Source organism: Oncorhynchus mykiss, chromosome 17 (assembly GCF_013265735.2).
Source record: "Oncorhynchus mykiss isolate Arlee chromosome 17, USDA_OmykA_1.1, whole genome shotgun sequence".
Lineage (NCBI taxonomy): Eukaryota > Metazoa > Chordata > Actinopteri > Salmoniformes > Salmonidae > Oncorhynchus > Oncorhynchus mykiss.
Genome location: NC_048581.1, coordinates 29251945 through 29267605, shown reverse-complemented (window position 1 = coordinate 29267605; position 15661 = coordinate 29251945). Strand labels below are relative to the sequence as shown.

The 15661-nt window shown below is 41.3% G+C and overlaps 1 protein-coding gene across 7 annotated transcripts in view; it reads left to right on the top strand.

Moving 5' to 3' along the window:
- Positions 1–1838: 1838 nt before the first annotated feature.
- LOC110493661 (regulatory-associated protein of mTOR) overlaps positions 1839–15661 on the top strand; it is a 190418-nt gene continuing 176595 nt past the window's right edge. For all 7 annotated transcript variants that reach the window (XR_005036942.1, XM_036949655.1, XM_036949653.1 and 4 more), the window contains exons 1-2: positions 1839–2303; positions 3737–3911. Coding sequence is in view for 6 of the 7 variants with exons in the window: in XM_036949655.1 (XP_036805550.1) it covers positions 3744–3911 (168 nt within the window). In the remaining variant the exon portion in view is untranslated. The remainder of the gene's footprint in view (positions 2304–3736; positions 3912–15661) is intronic.

Genomic DNA, 15661 nt, shown 5'->3' with positions numbered 1-15661 from the left:
TTAATTTGTATTATTTTTTTATTTAGTTTATTTGGTAAATATTTTCTTTACTTTTTCTTGAACTGCATGGTTGGTTTTCAAGGGCTTTTAAGTAAGCACTTTACGGTAAGGTTGTATTTGGCACATGTGACAAAGTTTGACTTGATTTGAACTATTTGAATGTCCTTGAGTGGCCCATCCATAGCCTGGACTTGAACTCGATCAAACATCTCTGGAGCGACCTGAAAATAGCTGTGCAGCGATGCTCCCCATCCAACCTGACAGAGCTTGAGCTGATCTGCAGAGAAGAATGGGAGAAACTCCCCAAAAACAGGTTTGCCAAGCTTGTAGCGTCATACCGAAAAAGACTTGAGGCTGTAAACGCTGCCAAAGGTGCTTCAACAAAGTACTGAGTAAAGGGTCTGAATACGTATGCAAATGTGATATTTCAGTTTATTTTATTTGCAAACATTTCTAAAACCTTTTTTTGCTTTGTCATTTATGGGGTATTGTGTGTATACCGATGAAGAAAAAAAACGATTTAATACATTTTAGAATAAGGCTGTAACGTAACAAAATGTGGGAGAAGTCAAGGGCTCTGAATACTTTCCGAATGCATTGTATCTCCACACGGCTTCTCTTTGGAGTAATTTGTTGCCTTAATCACCTCCTCTACATGATGGATGAACTTTTTCAATATCTTAGTAGAGAGTAAACAGAAAGTGGGTTTCATTTTTTGTCACAGGGACAGATGGATGTGTTTTTTCTCTCTCCAGTGTTTCTTCTAAAACCTTAAACCCCCCCACTGAGTGAGGAATGAGCACAAAAGGCAGACAGCAGTGGATACTAGGAAAAATAGAGGCAGCTGCTTTCTGTGTGAATTCACTTGTTCAGTGGAAACAGGCAGTGAGAATTGCAAGGTGCAATTCAGCAAACATTCCTGCGGCCGAGTAACCCTGAGGTAAAAATCTGGTCAGAAGGAATGTAACAACAGATAACCAAAAATATGCTGGAAATGTCTTTGAGCACCACCCTGCCTCCCCTCCCCCATTACTTTTCTCTGGCTAAAGAATTGCATGTGCTTCTTTTCTAGAGAAAATCTAATTAGGTAGGAAAGGGCAACCTTTGAATGTTATAAGTTAAAGAAGTACATTTTACATTTTTGAAGAGGCAATCTGCAGTTGCTTCATCCATTTTTGGAATTAATTATATGTACCCACTGATTCTTTGGTGAATAACTTATATACATGCCTCATTAGCTTAGTTCAACTGTCTTACCCGATTAGGATCCAAAATATAAGTTTGTTTACAAACATTGGAGTAACACAAAGTAAATGTTAACAAACACTATATAGCCTCAAAATATGGTTAAAACTATAATTCTGATATCATGGATGGTCAGTCCTGTCTATGAATTTGAGAATAATTACATTTCTCCAGCTCCATCTTTTAGCTTTTTACCGAATTAGGGGCAGGAGGGTGCTTTGTTATTGCCCATTTAAGGTATTTTATGTTTGTTTGGATTATAATACAGTATCTTGAAATATTTCACTTTAAAACACGATGTCTATAATTGCACAGTGACCTTGGGATAAGGCACTACTTGCACTATCATGGTAGGCCTATGTAGTCCCAAATATTATTACAGTGGGACAAGCTTAATAAAAAGTAAGATTTCAACAACATCAATCTTTCAAAATGTACAGGATTCAATAATAAACGTATATTTTTGGATCGCATTGAGACATCACAAATTAACTTTATGGAATATTTAGGACTTGATTTGACTATTTAACTTTTATTTTGATGAAAGGGACATTCACTGACCATGATGACGTTTTTAATGACATCTTCAGTCCAGCCCTGGGTGCTACAGTGCATTGTGGGTCTTTCCCAAGATGGCGGCGCCCTTGCAGAAGTGCTGAAGAAGTGTCTCTGGAGAAATAGTTGGAATTGTTGGTTAATTTCACCGCAACTAGCTTACAACGTCGACGCGCGTTTGTGTCAGAAGACCACACGACTAGCGTCATTGACAGCTCGAGCCTGACAGCGCGTGGCGTGGTTGTGGCAGAGTGTCCGTGTGAAGATGGGCCTCGTCTCGAGCCCCTTCCCATAGCAAAGAGCAGCCGTGGGGAGAGAAACCGCAGATTTCCCTGCAAACACATACCGGTCGAACTTGGACCTGTCGGGTTCGACATCGTTTACAAATTGTGGACGCTACCGTACAATTTTCTTTCAAGAATTATCTGTTCGACCGCGTCTATAATAGTCAGGAGACGGAGAGGTATCCCACCCCGTATTGAAAAGGATTCTACCGTGCCAAGGTCTGTACGCTGCTCGCCACCCTGTGAAAAATGCAATTTCTGCACATTTGCTTCACTTGCCAGCCATTATTTTCGAAAACGTCTATCTAACTATTGTACCTAGCAATTCCACAAGTAACATGAAGCATGCACAGTTTTACAAGTATGAAGTACAAACCTGTGAAAACGATACTAGCTAGTTGTCAGCTAGTCGGCTAAGGGTCTGCTAGTTAGCCACAAGCTAACCTGTCAAACTCGACCCCAGGTCTGCTAGTTAGCCACAAGCTAACCTGTCAAACTCGACCCCAGGTCTGCTAGTTAGCCACAAGCTAACCTGTCAAACTCGACCCCGAACTCTAGAACAGCCACGCGCGAGCATGGGTCAACCTCTGCAGGTTGATAACGTTCTATCGATTTCCAATTCTGTTATGTATCATTCTGCAATATGTACTATCCCCTTAAAAAAATAACATGTAAGTTACCGTTAGCCTATCTATTCTGCGTATTCTCTACCATTTGACGGTTAAGTTAATTTCAAAAGGAATTCACTGGTGAGACGTCATTGTCAGACTTAAACCTTTTTACACAGCTAATGTTAACCGTGTCAAATGCAAATACAGTAGCTACTAGTTATGTACTTATTAGAACGAGAATATGCTCACTACCGCACATCATGACAAACGAGTCTTGCGTGGTTGTACTTTGTTTTGAAGCTAAAGCTGTTGAGTTCATATCCCACTCACCAGGGCCACCTGTGGTGTATGGGGTTTAGGGATGTGAGGCATATGTATAATCTTGAGAAACTGTACTTACCAGAAGTTAAATGTCTCGCTATCAAATTAACGTCTGAATCCAACTCTAGCCTGAACAGCACCATATTCATGTTGAGTTAGACAGCAGGAAGCTATTAGACCATGCAGTTCGAGGGAGACTTCCTTGCACGAAATGTACTGCTGTCTACACAGCCGGAATATGGTGCGGTTCAGACAAGTTGGATTCAGACGTTTATTTGATAGCTAGGGTCACATTTCACTATATGTCTTGTAAGTAGAGCTAGAGCTTTTTTTTGGTGTGGGCAGCTATATTGTGGTAGGGTTATTTAACGTTGCCACCCACCAGAACGATTAACAACTCAGGGAGTCCAACCAAAACAGACTTCTGATGTTGAGTTCCAAAGCTAGGTGGTGGTAGTTTTTATCCCAGAGCTGCTCCTCATCTGACCGGTATTGTCAGCTGGTCTATGGCTAACCCAACGCTGCCCAAACTTTCCTAGTCATTAGGAAGCAGAACTTAAAATGGTTGAATAGTTTTGGTCAAGAGTAGATTGCATCTGATGGATGCATGTTAAATATTTATCATATTCCTCAATGTTACACAAAAACATACTGTATATCCTATGATTGAATGAAGAAACCTTTTTTTTATCACTGACCTCCTCTCCATCTCTCCCTCAGGGTCCTGATGAAAATGGACTCGGAACTGCTGCACTCGCCGGCCGTGTGTCTGGCTGAGGAGGAGGAGGCGGACACGAGCGACTGGAACCTGCCGCTGGCCTTCATGAAGAAACGCCACTCAGAGAAGATCGAGGGCTCCAAGGCCCTGGCCCAGAGCTGGAGGATGAAGGACCGGGTAAGAGACGTCCTTATGGTCCCGTTGCACCATGTCCTAAGTCTCTACACTGTTCTGCTGAACTAGGGCTTTTTAATAGTGAACGGATAAAGGCCTTACCGAGTTGTTCATATTGTGCAGTTGCTCTTGCTTCTCATTTAAGGTTAGTCTTGTTCAATCTTTGAAAGTAGCTCATGACTGATGAACTGAAACCAGGGAGACTTTTTAATTGGAGACCACTGTGTTGGTTTAATATCCAGAAACTATGGTTAGGTTCCACAGCTGTGCAGATCTTAAAATCTCCCGTTTTAAACAGCTGCTTTTCCAGATTATTTTAAGTTCTCATTAAACAATGTTAACTTCATTATCACTTTTGACTGGAGTATATCTACTTGATCATTTCATTTGACTTGCTTCCATCAAAGAAAGGTTGCCTTTGAACTAGCATATCATTTTTTAAAATCCAGTTTGCTTTATTTTGTATTTTTGTATTTAATACTTATTTTTTTAAATTAAAACATACAATCTACCTGCGGTTAAGCCACTCAAGATTTACATTACATTGTCATCCAACCGTCTCCCATCCAGAGTGACCCACAGGAGCAATCAGGGTCAAGCATGTCGACATATCTCCCAACAAGTCAAAACGGGGACAACAACAGAAAACAACAATGCGAAAATAAAAGACATCGAGGACACAATCTAAACAGCAAGGCCAACTGAACAGCAAGGCCACACATTTCAGTACATGTGTGGCACTATTTGTGTGTGCTTGTTGAATCCGAGTGCGTGTATTTACAGTACCGGTCAAAAGTTTGGACACCTACTCATTCAAGGGTTTTTCTTTATTTTTACTATTTTCTACATAGTGAAGACCAACTATGAAAAAACAAATGGAATCATGCAGTAACAAAAAATGTCTTGAAGGAGTTCCCGCAAATGCTGAGCACTTGTTAGCTGCTTTTCCTTCCCTCTGCAGTCCAACTCATCCCAAACCATCTCAATTGGATTGAGGTTGGGTGATTGTGGAGGTTAGGTCATCTGATGCAACACTCCATCACTCTGCTTCTTGGTCAAATAGCCCTTACACAGCCTGGAGGTGTGTTGGGTCATTGTCCTTTTGAAAACAAATGATGGTCCCACTAAGCCCAAATCAGATGGGATGGTGTATCGCTGCAGAATGCTGTGATAGCCATGCTGGTTAAGTGTGCCTTGAATTCTAAATAAATCACTGACAGTGTCACCAGCAGGATATTTCCACCGGTCTAATGTTCATTGGTCATGTTTCTAGGCCCAAGCGAGTCTCTTCTTCTTATTGGTGTCCTTTCAGTAGTGGTTTCTTTGCAGCAATTAGACCATGAAGGCCTGATTCACATAGTCTCCTCTGAACAGTTGATGTTGACATGTCTGTTACTTGAACTCTGGAGCATTTATTTGGGCTGCGTTTTCTGAGGCCGGTAACTGTAATGGACTTATCCTCTGCAGCAAAGGTAGCTCTGTGTCTTCCTTTCCTGTGGCGGTCCTCATGAGAGCCAGTTTCATCATAGCGCTTGATGGTTTTTGCGACTTCACTTGAAGAAACTTTCAAAGTTCTTGAAATGTACCGTATTGACTGAGCATGTCTTAAAATAAGCTTAAAGTGAGCTATAATATGGACTTGGTCTTTTACCAAATAGTGCCTCTTCTGTATACCACCCCTACCTTATCACATCACAGCTGATTGTCTCATGCATTAAGAAGGACATTTCATAAATCAACTTTTAACAAGGCACCCCTGTTAATTGAAATGCATGCCAGGAGGCTACCTCATGAACCTGGTTGAGAGAATGACAAGTGTGCAAAGCTGTCATCAAGGCAAAGGGGGGCTATTTTAAGAATCTCAAATGTAAAATATATTTTGAGTTGTTTAACACTTTATTGGTTACTACATGATTCCATATGTTTTATTTCATAGTTTTGATGTCTTCACTATTATTATACAATGTAGAAAATATTAAGAATAAAGAAAAACCCTTAAATGGGTAGGTGTGTCCAAACTTTTGACTGGTACTGTACATGCAAGCACCTGTGCGTCCTCTGCCTCAGCCTCAGGCAAACAGTCAATGGATGTAACAGCGTTGCCTGTCGGTGTCATTCAAACTGCCTTTTTTGTGTGTTTATTTTGACTTTATTAGGTAGCGAGGACCAGCCGACAAGAGCATACAGCTCGCAGTGGTGGGTGGTATAAGGTGCTTTAGTAACAAAACAGATGGCACTGTGATAAACTGCATCCAGTTTGCTGAGTAGAGTATTGGAAGCTATTTTGTAGATGACATCGCCAAAGTCGAGGATCGGTAGGATAGTCAGTTTTACTAGGGTAAGTTTGGCGGCGTGAGTGAAGGAGGCTTTGTTGCGGAATAGAAAGCCGACTCTAGATTTGATTTTAGATTGGAGATGTTTATCAGTCTGGAAGGAGAGTTTACAGTCTAGCCAGACACCTAGGTACTTACAGATGTCCACATATTCTAGGTCGGAACCATCCAGGGTGGTGATGCTATCAAGAGTATATTAGTAATTGACTGACCAGGTCTATCCAGATCTCCCAACAACGCTATTTCTAGGGCAAATTTTAGATGAATGTTATGTTTTTTCAGCCATTCCTGAACCTGAGACTCGAAACAGGCTACATAAGAGCAATACCAGAACAAATGGTCTATTGATTTTGTATCCTCACAAAAAATCTACAGAGCTGCGATGATTGTATGCCCTTAATATTCAACATTTTGTTGGTGTGCAAGAATTCTGTACAATAGTTTTAGCTGATATAGACAGTCATTTTTATATATCAACTCATACATCCTGTGCAATGGAATCGGTATATCAAAAATTTCTTGCAATCTGTATGGCAGGAACATCTTGATATAACATTACCGTCATCACAGTCTACTGCTTTAGGAGAGACAATTCGTTCTGCAGCGAGACTTCCACATTCAACCTTGTTAAGGTTAGCTTTCGTCTATATTGTTCCCCATTTGCAGAAATTCATTATAACTTTGCTTCAGGCCAACCCTAGGCACTTTGACAGTGGAATTTTAATGCTTTTCTCTAGTAAATGGTGACAGTGGGATTTCTGTTTCTATTACACCTGCCAGGGCTTATATGAAAGGTGCTGTTAGACCCCTGCAGCACTAGCTACTCGATTGTTTCATAGAGTCTGTTATGGAGAGCTATGACGGCAATAATGCCGTACGCTTCGCCGGGTGACTTAGTATCCCTATTGGCAAGACAATCACCCAAATGACATTAACACACTTCTGCTAATATGACATAGAAATTAAGCTCCTACACTGTGCTTCAGGTTCTGAATTATATTGTAACGATAAACATTTAATTCATATATTCATTCCAAAACAGGAGAGATTATTTGGGGTAAGACAAAGGGACATTCTTTCTCTAACACTGATAGAAAATATGCCAAAATAATTTAGGCTAGTTGATGGTCTACAAAGAATACATTGTTTTGCATCAATTCATTTAATTACGGTACCCGTTTTGATTGTGTATGGCAGGGTTCCTCAACTGCCGGCCTCCCCCATGGGCGATTTACATTTTTTTTATTTGAATTTTTGCAAAACATTTTTATTTAATTTTTTATTGTTGGACATAATACTGTAATAAAAACAACAATCTGTAACAAACTATTCCCACACATAATATAACTATGTGATTGTATGCAAATGTAAGCAAGGTTTGATATTGTTTTATTCAAATATCTTTGGGCTTACGGTCAATATGCAGTCTACAAATAATTTGTAATTATGTTCCGGCCCCCTGACCATCCGCTCAAGAAATAAATCTGCTTAATGTTCCCTGGTCTACTGTTATTTACTACAGGGTGATTTTAAGTGCACTCCTGTATTATTGGCACCCTATGTAAATATGTACAAAAAATGCTGTGGACAAAATGTCATTGTTTATCTGCTTGATCTGACACTCAAAATATCATATCAGTCTAACCTTTTTGAGTTAATTATTCAAATAAATCGTCAGCAAGAAATAATTATTTTATTTAAAAACATGCATATCACAATTATTGGCACTCCTGCGTTTAGTACTTTGTGCACCCTCCCTTTTCCAAGATAACAGTTCGGAGTCGTCTCCTGTAATGTTTGAGGTGAGAGAACACATAGGAAGGGATTTGAGACCATTCCTCCATTAAGAAACTCTCCAGATCCTTCAGAGTCCTTGGTTCCTCGCTTGTGGACTCTCCTCTTCAGCTCACCCCATGGGTTTTCAATTTGTTTTACGTCAGAAGACTGGGATGGCCATTGCAAAAGCTTGATTCAATAGTCAGTGAACCATTTTATTTGTGGATTTGGAGGTATGCTTTGGATCATTGTTCTGCTGGAAGATCCAACAGCCACTCAGTTTGACGCAAAATCTCCTGGTACTTTGAGTCCATGATGCCAGGTATCCTAACAAGGTTCCCAGGGCCTTTGGAAGTAAAACAGCGCCACAACATCACAGCTCCACCACCATACTTCACAGTGGGGATTAGGTTATTTTCTGCACAGCTATTTTATGCCAAACCCAGCTCTGGTGTTTGTTGCCAAAAAAGCTCTATTTTAGTCTCATCAGACCATAGAACATAGTTCCAACCAAACCTGGTTCCAATGACATTTAGCAAACTCCAGGGGCTTATGTTTGTGTTTGGTGACAGCAGAGGCTTTCTTCTGGCAACCCTTCCAAATAACTTGTTGGCATGGAGGTGGTGTTTTAGTTGTAGATTTGGAGACTTGCTGTAACCAACTTCTGCAATTCTCCATCTGTGGTCCTTGGGCAAAAACAATTCCACTTGAGCCATCCTTCTCACTGTGCATGGGGGCAAAATACACTTGCGTCTTCTTCCAGGCAGGTTCATCACAGCTCCAGTTGTTAAACATTTCTTAATTATTGCCCTCATAGTGGTGATGAGTATTTTCACACGTGTAGCTATCTTTTTATAGCCTTTGCCTGATTTGTGACGGTCAACAACCTTTTTGTTTAATTTAATTAGTGTTTTCTTTGGCCTTTCTGATGTTGATGGATGACTAAGGGAGTTTAGCCTGTCACCTCATATGTATACCCCAGTGAAACAGGAAGTCATGGATGAACACGAGTTCCCAAAGATTCACATTTAACTTTAAAAAGTAATATCTTAATCGGATATACATCAACTTTGTTCATAAGAATTTCCAGGGGTTCTAATAACTGACCCATGTTTTAAAATAAAACGATTTACTGATGTACTATTTTTCTTTGAACAATTTTAACTCAAAGGTTAGATTCATATGATATTTTGAGTGTAAGATCAAGCTGATAAACAGCAATTACATTTTTTCAGTCATTTTTGTTCATATTTACATAGGGTGCCAATCATGGACCTGATAACACCAAGGTCATGGGTCGGGGTGGCAGGTAGCCTAGTGGTCAGTAACCGAGAGGTTGCTAGATCGAATCCCTGAGCTGACAAGGTAAATTTCTGTCGTTCTCCCCCTGAACAAGGCAGTTAACTCACTGTACCTAGTCCGTCATTGTAAATAAGAATTTGTTCTTAACTGACTTGCCTAGTTAAATAAATAATTCAGGAGAGCACTGTAGATTGATTGACAGTGATGGATGATAATGTTAGGTGTGGTACTAGGGTCCCCATTGGTTGTGTATTTTAAGCGTTAAAGCTGTTGAGAGGAGTGTGTTGTGAAGGGGCTATCGAGTGGCCCGTAAATTATGTGCTGCATCGTGGGAAATCAGCAGGATCATGGCCAGCTAGCTACTACACTACAGTCACTGATGGGCTATCTCAGGATGAGAGGTGGCAGGCTGCCCAATTACAAGGCCCATTGGTCAAGGTGGAGTCCGGTCCCTGTGGAGATGTCTGTAATTGAGTTGTGACCATGTCGATGTGTGGAGCGCTCATGAAGCAAAGCGGCGTGTGTGTATGTATACCTGCAAGTGTGTGCATTGGAATCATTCACGATAGGCCTGCAGAAACTCTATCATGGTCGGCCTAGTTGCTGCTCCGAATCCCACAAACTCTGCCTCCCTGTTGGGTTTGTCTATGGCTGCTTCTGTTTGCAATATGGCTGTGTTTGTAATATGGCTGTGTTTGTGGTATTGGGCTTTATGGGAGAGCTATGTTATTTATGGTACCCAAAATAGTCATGGGTTTGCCTCTGTCCTATATATGTCAATGCCATGGATAGAGGTTGGGCTAGAGTCTTCTGAAAGGATACATTGTAACACTGAATGACATTCAGGCGCTGTGACATGGAGCAGTGCGAGACAAACCAACCCTAACCCCAAAGTACACAGTTAGTAGACCTGACTCATTGAAGAGAACCCCAACGGTTCCTTATTAGATGTTTATGGCTCGCTCACCCCCCGGCCTGAACTGGGACTATAGAGTGAGCTGTTAGTGGATGAGCAGTGGCTCACTGGAGCGAGCGAGAGAGAGAAGCTAGATAGAGTAAACCAGGTCGGATAGCACCCTGTGCAGGACAGCCAGACTTGAATCTACTATACCAGAGAGAGCTAGACTCTTGTTCATATCCGTGTCCAATACATAAACACACAATAGCAGATCCATTTGAGGAGCTATGCCATGTCCAGGGCTTGACCCTGATGTGACGCTCTAGATCAGGGTTTCCCAAACTCGGTCCTGGGGCCCCATCTGGGTGAACATTTTTGCCTTAGCAATACACAGCTAATTTTAAATAACCAACTCCTCAGCAAGATTTGATCATTTGAATCAGCTGTGTGGTGCTAGGGCAAACACCTAGTGGGGCCCACAGGACCAAGTTTAGGAAACCCTTCTCTAGATGTGGCCCCTGGAGTTAAACATCAGTATGGCTTGTGTAAGAGTAGTATCGGAAACCCAGAGCTAAGAGCAACAGCACTGTCTAGGATTAATGGCAGATTGTCATAACTTCTGAAAAATAAATATATATCTTGATGTTTCTCTTCAGACTGACTCTCCCAACAAACCACAAGGCAGACATGCCAGAACGTTGTAATTCAAAACCATAGTTTGCAGGCGAAACCTTTTGTGGTGGTTGACGCAAACTAGCCACTTGCGAAATGCACTCATTAAAAATAACCTCTGATCTCCATTTTACTCAATACTATTTTGTGTCCTGGTGATGTTTAACACTGTCAACAAGTGGATAAAGTGATATAGGAAAGCAGAATGTCCCAACTCTGCCCTTTCCTCTATGCCAAACTGATGTATAAGTACAGACGTGTTAGCCAGAACATTGATAGGCCTACGTTGTGGGAGGCAACACGTCTGTTTAGAAAGACTAGTTAGTACAAGAGGTCCGACCTAGACCCACCAGCGAGATGCACTTCATCTCTTCTGTTTTTTATCCTGATAGTCCAGGGATTGCTGTGGATAAAAGCAGAACATTTGATACATTCCTCAGATATGAAAACCTAGAAGGGATGCCCATTTCAAATGTTTCCAGGAAGTAAGTTGAGATTTGCCATGCCCCCCCCCCCCAGAAAGAGCTAACCCTACTCAGCTGCATGGCCTGACCTCCATGGTATGTTTAGGACAGAATATCAATCGTCGTCTGTGTTTATGATATCACTGTGCTGTGGTTAAGCGGGTAAGCTGCATTCTTTTCCAAGCTCTTTCTCCATGACACCGTTCAAAAGAGATGTTCCACCAATGACATGTGATGGTGAGGGCTGATGTCTCTGTGTATCAGATGATCCCTGACCCATGTGCCCACACAGCTGTTGATTCAGCACGCGAGACCGCACCCCTGTCCTGTCTCACTTCCTCGTTAGAGGGACGTGGAGGCCGCACGCATGGACACACACACGTGACACGAGATGGAGAGAGAGGAATATAATTAGCCCATCTTACAATACCATAAATCAATGCTAAATTGACAACCACACCATTGTAGCAGGAGTGAAATGAGGCAGGTGTGCTATTTAGAATGCTTTGCGGTCTTAATCAGTAATCCATCATGAATTAATTAAATGCACACAGGAAATTAACTAGGCCAATTAGACATGCGACCATTGACCTCTAAAAAGGATGTCTGGGTTCTGTCAAAATCAGAGCTAGTCATTTGAAATCCATGCAGATGAGCGCTTCAATGAACCAACCACCTCTGCTTACTCTAAAGTACTGGCTTTCCAACAATGATTTCCACACCCTCAAAAGCACGCTGCAATATCAAGCCCACTAATTGCATTTCTTAGCTTTCTACTGGGCTGGCTTCCTCCATCTTTGCCATTATTTTCATCCTTTTAAACATATCTCAGTTCACCATGTAAAATGACTATATAATCGCCATGATAACCAGTGTATCTTCTTTAGGAGAGCAGTAAATCCAGACTGGAGAGCAGTCTGATCCAGGTACTGTCGATCGTCTGTGGGCGCGGAGTGTCTGTGGATGCGGGCGCGGAGTGTCTGTGGACGCGGGCGCGGAGTGTGTTGTCTTTTTAAACTGGTAATTGGGTTTGGTAACTCCCCCTCATGAATAACCATGCATGGGACTCCTGGGAACTTTGAGCCATTCCCTCCCTCCCTCTGATCCAGTACCTCGGCCCATACGGATCAATGGCCAGTGACTATTCCATTTGCTAGGCCTGCTATAAATTAAGGCTATTTAAACAGAGGGGGCATCGATCTCCCCCGTGCCAGGGCAAGGCCTTGCAGGCTGGACGGCCTTGGAGATTGCAGCATCAGCTTGGGCCACTCACTTTATCGCCAGCTGGACGCACATTAGGGCACAGTCACACTCTGATACACGTACATAATCACAAACCCTTGGAAGCTGTCTTGAAGTTTCTGTGTTTTCCATTTGGCTCTCCAATAGTTAAGTGCCGATGCCATTTACCTGTATGATATTGAGCATTGTGAACAAGTAAAAAAAAAAGATTGAACCAAAGTCTGCTTCAGCTTTCACCCTACTCCTCCCTTGTTATCTCTCTTTCCCCCCCCTCTGCGCTGCTCCGAACAGGATTTATGGGATTTTTGGAAATCCATGAGGTCCAGGAGACGTGTATTAAAATGTAATTTTGTTTCCTTCAGATTAATGTTAACAATTATGGAGGACCACCCTCTTCAGAAGGAGACCGTTGTTATGGAGGATCAGAGCCTGTCCCCTGGGGGGCAAGACTTAGCCTCTACCTTTTCATTCACTTTGTCCCTCCCTTTTCTCGCGTTGTTCAGTGTTCATCTTCTATATTTTTAAACACAGAAAAGCTTCAAAAATGTTTTAAAGCATCACACTTTTTTGTACTGAGCTTGCTGCAACACGTACAGATTCTAGTCCCGATTCTCTTCATTTGTGGTTTCTGTGCTGGCTTGTAGCCCTCTGATTCTTAATGAGCTTACCCAAATCCAATAGTCATTTCATTATTTCAGTGGCTAAAAACCGCTGCAAAATAACTGCCTACCAAACCACTAGAATATTAAAGAACCTGTCACAAGCCAAACATGTTTCTCTGCACAAGGCAAGCATCTTGGATTTGTCCCAAGTGGCACCCTATTTCATGTATAGTGTACTACTTTTGACCAGGGCCCATAGGGTTGCAGCCCTTATGTCTCCTCCAATTGGAATGTATGATATCAATAGGGGCACAATAGACTTCCTCTGACGCGAGAAATGAATGGGATTCAATCAATGTGAGCCAACATCTGGCTGCTGTCAAACCTAAATGCCACATTAGCCTATTATGAATCCGACAGAGATTCTACCTCCTCATTTGTCTCAATTGTCTTTTTTTATTTCATGCTAATTTCTGTGTTTTATTAGTCGCTCGCATATGTCGTCTTTGGGAAACAAATCATTTCATTAGGGTTGTTTTATTGTGATGGTAATCACCTTAGTTTCCTGTGCCAGGCTGCAGTAATGTTGCTGGTGAATTAGTGTGGTGCTGAACAATGCCAAGTCAGGACAGAACGTCTGGCATGAACGTACCTCACCTCTAAAACTGATCTACAGGTGATTTGTGGGTGTGTGTGTGTGTGGATGGGTATTGGGAGACAGTTTTAAAGCCAGGACCTGCTCCGTGTGGGTGCTTTTGTGGGTAGCTATGCCATCTTCAGTTTGACCAAACAACGCAAAGACACCGGAAGAATAATTGCAGTCACAAATGCTCACAGCTGTTTTCAAGTTTATTTCAGTCAGTCAGTCAGTGCACTCGTTCCCAATTGCGGCCCTAACTATTGTGTGTAAAAATAGGAAAGAAGATATTAGAGTTGGAACCACAACGTTGTGGGAAATGAAATGCCATGAGTTTCTTTCCCCCTCTCAGCTTTGCTCACTCCGCAATCTCCTGCACTTGTATGAGATTCATCTGAGACCTACCTGCATCTTTTATTGTCTCCTGTATCTTGACCTCTACTCCTGTCTCTGCTTTGTATGTGTGTGTGTTAGGGCTGTCCCCAACCTAAAAAAAAAATATCTTGTTCGATTCTATGTTGTCATCTTCAGTGTGAAATTATTATTTTGATCGAGTGCTTGCTTCGTTGAGAAAGTACGTGCAGTTGAAATCTGGTCATAGAAATTTCCGGATGATGAAATTACGTATTTTCTTGACGTTGAAATCGGGTACATTTTTGATTCTGAAAAGTTGAAAAGACGTCATTTTACATTTGTTGAAAGTACATATTTTTGGGGTAATTAATTCTATACCCAAATTTCAACTACATTTAGAATCTATGTGCTTTAGGCATTCTATCACAATAATACATTTGAAATCTATTCAATATAGGAAAGGAAAGAGGCGCCAACTAAAGATTGCAACAGAACATGTATTGTTGCTCCCATCTGTCCCATGCACTTTAAGTTCAAAAACATTTTAAATTGGCAGTGACTTTGAAAGGAGTCCAACCAACTGACCACTTCAACAACATTCTCAGTAATGGTTACAGGAATGTTTTTTTTCTTACTACGACTGTTGTTTATTTGTTTAGGTGAATGCACTGACTGTCAGTCGGTCTGGATCCTCTGCTGAATGACCAAAACGTCCAGGAAATACGTCTTCATCTTTCATTCAGAACCTTAAACCTGCCTTTTAATTTTTTATTCATTTTTTTTAGACGTATTTAAAAAAACAAATCTCACTGGTTGATGTCATTGGGAAATTTGCATGGAAATTCTCCCCGGTCCCTAAATGTCTTCTCGCCGTGAGAGAAGCAGAAATCATAGAACTTTACATATGTTAACTAGATGTATTCTATCATTTCCTGACATTCTGGTGAGCAAGGCTTTATTTAGTATTCTAGAGTAATGACAGAAGAGAAGCTTCATATATGTAATTTTATTCAAGTTGACCAACAAATAACCTTTTTAATGTTTAATTAGACCTTTATTTAACTAGGCAAGTCAGTTAAGAACAAATTCTTATTTTCAATGACGGCCTAGGAACAGTGGGTTAACTGCCTGTTCAGGGGCAGAACGACAGAACCTTGTCAGCTTGGGGATTTGAACTTGCAACCTTCCGGTTACTAGTCCAACACTCTAACCACTAGGCTACCCTACCTAATGTCAGACATTATAAGCAGAAAAAATATCTAAATGAGGCATAATTTATTAATTTTTTGTCCCGCATCCCGTTAAAAAATAAACTGACGTCCTGGGGCAAATTAGGAATGTTATTTTTTATTCATGGATACAGAGATACTCGTGAGTGGAATGTCAAAGCTGCATGTAAACGGCTTATCCTGAAATGATACCTTAATCGGGATTGGGCTATTATTCAGGATACTATGTGCATGTAAACGTGGT